Below are 9,404 nucleotides of genomic sequence, written 5' to 3'. Positions count from 1 at the left end.
AGAGCACGACTATCACACGGATCTAAACTGTGCATTAAGCTTCTGTTTTGTGTGCGTGAATGTACTGTATGTACAGCCTCCTCTTTCTCATGCATAAGCTCCGTAAGGGTTACGGTGCTGTAGCTGGGGGAAGGAGTAGATCTCTTTGTACAGCTAGTGCGCCTCATTGGCGCGTTGCGCGAACTGGATTATCCAATGGGAGGCGTGCTGTACCTTAAAGAAACAGTTTCCTGTCCCGCTTCAAGCTTGATATTTGTTGTGTGTAAAATGTTCCAAAGATACCCATGGAAACTATGTAAAATAGAAATAATCGTATATGTATTGCACATGTATCAGGACTGTACAGAAAAATCACAAGCTAGCTGTGTGACATTGTAGGGATCTCAAAAACTGTTCTCAGTTTTGGGGTTGTTTATTTCGTTGCAAGAAGGCACATGGAAATGATAAATTAACAACAGAAGGTTGTGAACGTGCTTAAATAGGATTTGGGTGTGCTTGTATTATAAACTTTCTAAGAACTGTAACTGTTTCAATCTTTTAAAATAACATACTTCGTTTCAAGTCAATACATCAGTTCCACTCAGCAAATGCAAGAAGTAAACATTGTAATCATTGAAATAATCCACAGTTGAGACTTTATCTCTGGCATTTAATTGCAAATTAATTACGTTTGACGTTCCTGGCGAAGTACACTTTTTTCATGGCTAATAAAAAAACTTTTTAAAGTTTAAGTTATAATATTGGTAGCCTGTAACACACTTTTTTTTCAAATGCCAGGAGGCACATATATGTATATGTAACTGAGAAATATTTTTTTATGTAGTCATAAAAGTTTAGTGATTACAATTGAATAAAAAACATGCTCGTCTAAACAGCTAAAGGACTTTTACAACAGGTTTAGTTGTGAAAAACGTGTGAAAAAGTAATTTCCTTTTGGACTGCTTTATTAGGACATACAGTAGCAGGTCAGTCTCCTGTATTTATATTCATTTGATTTCGGTTAAGGCATAAGCGCTTATAAAAGTGTACTGTATGTGCGCCAGAAAAAGAAAAGGCAAAAGAGGGAGTATATAAGGAAAAAAATAGCAGGAAATGAGATTACGCATTTCAGTTCAGTTACAATATACCTTATACACAATATTTCATATTAGATTAAGCAATATAAAAATATACACAATGTATACAGTGAACCTGATTAATATCTCACTTCCATCTTTGACTAAACATTTTCTCTAACTGTAAGAGGGAAATAAAGTATTTCTGCATATTCTGTTTAAAGATTTATCTCTGGCTTCAGATTGTTTACTCACATAATTGCCTGAGTAACTGAATGAGAACCATCAGTTTCCATCTAGTGCTCACCTGTTGGCTTTCAAAACTCCAGGAGTTGTCAGGGAGCGAGGCGTCAAGCACGTTTATTATCTCTTTAAAGTCTGTAGTGCTGCTGGGTTTCACGAAGGTGAAATCACTGATCTCGGACATGGGAGAAAAGCAGGATCTAAAGGACTGGCTTTGAGATAACATGTCACCTCCCAGGACCTCTATGTACTTTATAGGCCCGTCAGTGTTCAGCTGTAACTGCAAGTTTCTCTGTGGATTCTTGTCGGCACGTTTGACACAACAACACGCAGCACCTCTGCTGTTCCTAACGCACTTCACTGCTAATATGACAAACGTCAGAAAAGAAACTGCAGACACAGAAGCAAGAGCAAGTATTAAATAAAAAGTGATTTTGCTCGATTTGTTACTGGGTTCTTTCGATTTCTGTCGGAAATCCAAAATAGGTTCATGGACACCATCCTCCAATGAAATATCAATTGTGACTGTAGCGGACTGTACTGGCTCTCCGTTGTCCTTCATTTCTATAACAAGTCTCTGAATGGAGTCATCCTGTTCAGAAACACCACGTTTAGTCCTGACCTCTCCAGTATAGAGATTCACAGTGAAGAGAGTGTCATCTGTAGCCTCAACAAGCTTATAAGAAATCCAGGCGTTGTGACCAGAGTCAGCGTCCACTGCCGTCACCTTGGTAACGAGATGTCCCGCTTTAGCAGACCGGGGCATCTTCTGATGAGGAAGAGATCCCATATCTGCAGACGGGTAAATGACAGCGGGGACATTGTCGTTCTGATCCAGAATAAAGACATGAACAGTCGCGTTGCTTTGTAGAGAAGGGGAACCTTGATCCGCAGCGTGTACAGTAATCTGGAAGACTTTTAATTTTTCATAGTCAAAGGAATTCAAGCTAAATATAGTCCCGTTCTCAGAATTAATATAAAAATACGACGAAACATGAATCCCATTTACCACAGAATCCACGATCGAATACGAGATTAAAGAGTTCTTTCCCGAGTCTTTATCGGAGGCGGACACACAACACAGCGACTCGCCCGCTGGGCTGTTTTCTTTCATGTACACGTCGTAGGAAGGCCGTGAGAATAACGGAGAATTGTCATTTACATCTAAAACTTCGACGTGGATGAGTTTCTTCGTCTGAAGGCGAGGTGTACCGGAGTCCGTCGCAACTATTTCTATGTCATAGTCGGATGTGGTTTCGCGATCTAATTGCGAATCGGTTACCAAGGAATAATGGTTTTCGAAAGAGGGCTTCAGTTTGAAAGGGTAGCCCGGGGATACCTGTAGATCCACCTTTCCATTTTCCCCAGAATCCAGATCTCTCGCGTTAATTAAAGCTAACACGGTACCTACTGGAGCATTTTCAAGGACTGGGTTCGGCAATGAAGTGAGAATGACTTCTGGTGGGTTATCATTCACGTCTAAAACATTGACTTGAACAGTACAGTGACCTTCCAGCTCTGGGATACCTCTATCTTTACCTCGAACATCAAAAGTATAAAATTTACTCTCTTCGTAATCCAGGTCTCCTATGACGCTAATCTCACCCGTGTCAGAGTTTATAGCAAACAATTTCTGTACCACATCAGACGTGTGAGTACCGAAAGAGTACTGTATTTGTCCATTTGGTCCTTCATCTAAGTCGGTGGTTTTAAGTGTAACAATAACAGTCCCCGGCGCAGTATTTTCACTAATAGATGCTTTGTAAACTGTTTGATCAAACTGTGGCGCGTTGTCATTACTATCTTGGACGACAACCTGAATCAAAGTGGTACCAGATTTGACTGGATTTCCTCCATCTAAAGCGGTTAATACGAGATGGTGAAAAGCCTGTTTTTCTCTGTCTAAGGATTTCTCCAAAATCAATTCCGGGGAAATTCTGCCATCTTCGAGACTTTTAACATTCAACCGAAAATATTCATTAGCATTTATAGAATAAGAACGCAGGCTATTGGTACCAACATCAGGGTCCTGTGCGCTTTCCAACGGAAATCGCGCCCCTGGTGTCATAGATTCTGCAATTTTTAAAATGTGCTCTTTTGTAAGGAAATTCGGAGCATTGTCATTAACGTCCTGGATTTCAATCTCAACGCGGTGCAGCTGCAAGGGCGATTCAGTAATAAGTTGCAGAGGTAATAAACAGATAGTATTTTGTCCACAGATATTCTCCCTGTCTATTATCTCGCTCACGACCAGTTCGCCCTTTCCCAAATCCACACTGAAATACTGCTTACCAGTCTCAGAAGCTATACGAAGCTTGCGGTCCGAAATTTCGGCAACGCTCAAGCCCAAGTCTTGGGCTATATTCCCGACAACAGAACCCTCTTTTAATTCCTCCGGAATCGTGTAGCGAATCTGTCCGTCTATTGTACTCCACGACGCAAAAAAACAGAGCAACCACAGCGCCTGCCATTCCGAGATCGGATTCCTTGTCCCGCTTTTCATTTCCCAGGGCAAATAAATTGCATTTCTATCAGAGCATCCTTTTAAAACCCACAACAAAATCCTTCCCCCAAGATGTTATGAAAAGGACACTGCTGAAAATAAAAAAGGAGTACTTAAAAAATCCCGATATTTAAGTATTATGTCCATTGATGTGAGCACAGCCCCTACATAAGCAGCAATGAGCATTGTAGGGGGTTATAGTACTGCAGCTGGAGGTGGGGGAAGGGAGTCGATCTCTTTGTACAACTCACCATTTGATTGGTGCAGAACGCAGTACACGTCTATCCAATAGAAATGCTAAAACGTCTTAAAGTCACATTTCGCTGACATTATTCATGCCTACCTATAAGCGAGCTGTGATTAGCATTTACGGGTTACAGTCAAATGTTAATTCAGTGCACAGTGACAAAGATTGAAGAACAAGTTAACACATGTATTTCTTCATAAAAATAGTTCATTAAAATAGACTAAAATAAAAAAAATCACGTTTCTTTCCTTCATAAACGCATTAAGTGCTCCCTGTGAATTTTCTACTTTTGTTTTCAGACATTGTTAATATGAAAACAAAACGTATAAAACATTTCTGATACAAATCCACAGAAGGATCCATTTAATTGCTATTGTGATTAAAGGATAAACTAAATAACTCTCCTTTAGATATTGAATCTTTAAACCCAGGTTGACTGGACGTAAGCCTACACATCGCTTAATAACAGCAGGGTTTTTTTTGTCAGAAAGATTCTCTGTCCTGGAAACCACAGCACTGTCAGATGAGTCCCTGTGTGGAGCTGTCCATCTCAATGGTGCTGAAATTCGGGAACACATCCATGAAACAAATTAGTGCAGTGGACACCTGAGCTCTGTAATTCCCTCCTTTAAGCCCTTGCTGCGTGAGTTGTTGCTGGCACGTGAAACAAAAACTTGAACTTTAGTAGTGTCAACATATAAAACTATTTTTTTTCTACCAAATTGTAAACAGCACCAGTTACTAGTTACACTGAAAGCAACGAGGTTCAATTAACAGAGTATAGAAACTGCATGTGATATCTTTGAATTAATCGACTTAATGAAAAGCTTCATATAATATAATCACTACATTATCAAATATATAAAAAACAATTTCAGACACGACATATTTCTTTTAAAAAAGGCATATACATATATTGGTTTCCTGTTGCAATGGTAATAATGATGATATGATAAAACTTGTAGTTTTTGACTTTAAAGCTTAGTTTCAAAAGTTATTTTCTCAGCTTCTGCTCATTTTAAAGGTCAAAAACATTGAGCCCAACCGAATGTGGGGTGAAAAACACCCGATCTGTTTGTGATCAGACCATGGAATGGAGGAGTGTGGTACCTTCTGCACAAGCAATGACAACGAATGGGCCCAATCGTACAGGTGGTACCAGCTGGCTGGTACCTGCTGAACCATTCAGTAGTCTGGGAGGTGCAGCAGGCCCCTTCCAATTGTACAACCTCACACTGATAATGACCCATTCCCAATTTCTAACATAACCACTTTAATTTCATATCCGTTTTGAAAGCATACTTTTTTCCCCAAAAATACTTATTTGTTATGCTGTAAAATCATTATTTCTTTTAAAAAGCATTGATATATAATTTTTGGTTTAAAAAGACATCAAGAATTTGAACATTGATTACCTTTAACCACCCAGAATAAAACAAAATACAGAAGAATTAATATTAACAACCATTAACACGTAAATTAGTGAAGCTTATTACAGATGGGGGTTCAAATAATAAGACTGATATTAATCATAGTTATTTAACTATGGACACTCAAAACAATTGCCCACACAGAGAGATATATTTTCCCTGTAGTCCTTATTTAATCTCTGAAGGGAAAAAAGAAAACAATCACTATGAGATTATTACAGAATTACCAAAATAGGAAATACTGATTCATTTTCTCATCTGTTCAGAAACAAACTTGGCTATTTAAAGAATTCTTACCTGTTGGCTTTCAAAAGTCCAGGCATTGTCTGGTAAGGACGCGTCAAGCACGTTTATTATCTCTTTAAAGTCTGTAGTGCTGCTGGGTTTCACGAAGGTGAAATCACTGATCTCGGACATGGGAGAAAAGCAGGATCTAAAGGACTGGCTTTGAGATAACATGTCACCTCCCAGGACCTCTATGTACTTTATAGGCCCGTCAGTGTTCAGCTGTAACTGCAAGTTTCTCTGTGGATTCTTGTCGGCACGTTTGACACAACAACACGCAGCACCTCTGCTGTTCCTAACGCACTTCACTGCTAATATGACAAACGTCAGAAAAGAAATTGCAGACACAGATGCAAGTGAAATTATTAAATAAAAAGTAATTTTGCTCGATTTGTTACTGGGTTCTTTTGATTTTTGTCGGAAATCCAAAATAGGTTCATGGACACCATCCTCTAATGAAATATCAATTGTGACTGTAGCGGACTGTACCGGCTCTCCGTTGTCCTTCATTTCTATAACAAGTCTCTGAGTGGAGTCATCCTGTTCAGAAACACCACGTTTAGTCCTGACCTCTCCAGTATGGAGATTCACACTGAACAGAGTGTCATCTGTAGCCTCAACAACTTTATAAGAAATCCAGGCATTATGACCAGAGTCAGCGTCCACTGCCGTCACCTTGGTAACGAGATGTCCCGCTTTAGCAGACCGGGGCATCTTCTGATGAGGAAGAGATCCCATATCTGCAGACGGGTAAATGACAGCGGGGACATTGTCGTTCTGATCCAGAATAAAGACATGAACAGTCGCGTTGCTACTCAGAGGAGGAGAACCTTGGTCTTTTGCTTGCACTTGAATCTGAAATACTTTAAGTTTCTCATAGTCAAAGGAATGCATGCTGTAGATACTGCCATTATCGGAGTTAATGTAAATATGCGAAGAAAGAGATATGTCTTGCACCTTAGTGTCCAAAATAGAATACGAGACTTTGGCATTCTCCCCCAAATCTGAATCAGAAGCTGAAACTGAACAGAGTATTTTACCTGGAGTGGCGTTTTCTTTTACATACGCTGTGTAAGAAGCCTTCGAAAACACCGGGGCATTATCGTTAACATCTAAAATATTAACAGTTATTATTTTTTGCGTCCTAAGAGAAGGTGAACCCGAGTCAGCTGCTTGTATTTCTATGTTATATTCTGGAAACGTTTCACGATCTAAATTAGAATCTGTAACCAGTGCATAATGATTTGCAAAGGAAGGTTTTAATTTAAAAGGATAACCCGGAGACACTAATACGTTTACTTTCCCATTGTCTCCTGAGTCTAAATCTTTGGCGGTGATTAAAGCAACTACAGTTCCGACTGAGGCGTCTTCCCGAACCGGGCTGGGTAATGATGTGAGAACTATCTCCGGGGCATTATCATTCACGTCCAGAATTTCGACGTGCACACTACAATGAGTTTCCATTGCTGGAGTTCCTTTGTCTGTAGCACGGACATCAAATTCAAACGAGCTGGATTCCTCATAATCTATCTGATCAATTATTACTAACTCCCCCGTCTCGGCATTAATATTAAATGTATTGAGAATTTTGTCCGAAGTATGATCAGCAAATGAATACAGAATATCTCCGTTAGATCCTTCATCTAAATCAACGGCTTTAACAGCCGTGATCACTGTACCTTTAGGCGAGTTTTCCTGCACTGGTATTTCATATAGAGCTTTCTCAAAATGAGGCGCATTATCATTGTTATCTAGAACGTGTATAGTTATCTGTGTTGTCCCTGACCTGGCCGGATTTCCACCATCTATAGCCATGAGCACAAGCTGGATAACAGGCTCGTTTTCTCTATCCAGAGCCTTTTCTAAAATCAATTCTGGAACCTTCGCCCCATCCTTGTTAGTTTTAACATTTAAAACAAAATTGCCATTTTTATTTATCCTGTAAGAACTCATTGCATTCGTACCGACGTCGGGATCTCTTGCGTTTTTAAGTGGAAAACGCGCTCCAGGCGCAGTTGATTCTGCGATGTTTAAGACTTGCTCGGTCGTAACAAAAGAAGGTGTGTTGTCATTAATATCTTGGATTTCAACCTCAACACGATACAACTGCAATGGCGATTCAATAATAACTTCCAGCGGTATCAAGCAACTGGCGCTTTGTCCACACAGATTCTCCCTGTCGATTGTTTCGCTCACAACCAATTCGCCCTTTCCCCAATCCACACTGAAATACTGCTTACCAGCCTCGGAAGCTATCCGCAGTTTGCGATCCGAAATTTCTGCAATCTGCAGCCCCAAGTCCTTAGCTATATTTCCGACAATGGAACCCTCATTTAATTCCTCTGGAATCGTGTATCGAATCTGTCCGTATATTGTATTCCACAAGAGAAAGAAACAAAGCGACCATAGCCACCGCCATTCCAAACTCCAAATCCTCGTCCCGTTTCTGTATAAACTGATGAATTGCATTGCCATTAATAAGCTTTTTTTTCCTTCAAAAAGACAAGAGTATTTAAACAAATCATGCTACAAACCATAATAAAAACAACATATTTCCAGTATAAGCACAGAATCTATTCTGAATATCCTTGAATGCGTGTATAGCCTTCTTTCTCCCATATGTGTGCATTGTAAGGGTTACGGTGCTGCGACTCGGGGGAGGGAGTAGATCTCTTTGTACAACTCAGCATTTTATTGGCGCACACTGCCTCACTAGCTTATCCAATAGGAGTTGAGCAGTACCTTAAAGAAACAGTCTTTCCTTTAAAGGAACACGAGATATGACGCTGAAATGCCCAAAGTTAAAGTAAAGAGCAATGCAATCTCATTCATTCGAAACAATTTGTAATACGAAGCAAGTTGTCCAACTGACATTTGTGTCTGATTAAACAATTACATTAGAAAAAATACCTGTATGGCCAAATACTGTAACGTTCTCTCTGACTATTAAGACAGACAGCTTGTATGTCCATATGTCTATTTAAGATCTGGTGAGAGACTCCTTCAAGCTAGGATCTTTGCGCATCCTAACCTGTAGTTCAGCCGTGATCCTCCAGGGGTCCGTGTAGGCACTATAATCTAAGAGATCGTGTGTCAATCAACACAGGGAATGAGGTTAATCATACAATTACAAAGTAATGTGATTAATTTACGTGTGCAAATCATTAAATTGGCGAAATAAGACAAAATGGTGATTTAAATTGAAATTGATTTAAATTTGAAGGCCGAACTATATATATAAAAAAAACATTTAATTGTATAAACCAGAGAAATTACATCCAAATTATATACATGAATGGCATTTGACACTAAAATGAAACAAAATAGAAATCTTTTTTATCAAAACAGATACAAATGAACCATTCTCTCTCATACACAGAAACTCTGCAGTCCTGTCTTAGTGAGCACAGACGTTCTATTGTTCTTGGTGTAGTCCACCAAAATGAAAATTCACACGCAACGAATATAAAACTGGAATATTTTGGCACATTAAGATTTAAGATACCATTTGTTATAAAAAAGGCAATTTACATTATGTCGACATTCGCTGTCGTGAGTTACTATATTATACTATATTAGAAGATACTCCCCTTTGATTGCCATTCTGCTTTAATTAACTACTCTGAAGCTAAAATCCGAAA

General features: G+C 39.3%; 2 protein-coding genes and 1 pseudogene across 5 annotated transcripts in view; all 3 read right to left on the bottom strand.

Annotated features, from left to right (window-relative positions):
* The window catches only part of LOC148821226 (protocadherin gamma-C5-like), a 173,175-nt gene that overhangs the window by 25,483 nt on the left and 138,288 nt on the right, over nt 1-9,404 (bottom strand). The gene's annotated exons all lie outside the window — the stretch shown is intronic.
* LOC148821250 (protocadherin gamma-C5-like) lies at nt 154-3,801 on the bottom strand. Its single transcript, XM_088932364.1, has 2 exons — nt 1,363-3,801; nt 154-213 (listed from the first exon to the last, which is right to left on the bottom strand). The coding sequence occupies exons 1-2, from the start codon at nt 3,799-3,801 to the stop codon at nt 154-156; spliced, it is 2,499 nt and encodes an 832-aa protein (XP_088788490.1).
* Nucleotides 4,568-9,252, bottom strand: LOC148821249 (protocadherin gamma-C5 pseudogene; annotated as a pseudogene). Its single transcript, XR_016094111.1, has 2 exons — nt 5,776-9,252; nt 4,568-4,702 (listed from the first exon to the last, which is right to left on the bottom strand). The product of XR_016094111.1 is annotated as a protocadherin gamma-C5 pseudogene (transcript).

Source organism: Atractosteus spatula, chromosome 14 (assembly GCF_055471065.1).
Source record: "Atractosteus spatula isolate fAtrSpa1 chromosome 14, fAtrSpa1.hap1, whole genome shotgun sequence".
In the NCBI taxonomy this organism is placed as follows: Eukaryota; Metazoa; Chordata; class Actinopteri; order Semionotiformes; family Lepisosteidae; genus Atractosteus; species Atractosteus spatula.
The sequence above is the reverse complement of the archived record's forward strand: the minus strand, read 5'-3'. Positions and strand labels throughout refer to the sequence as shown.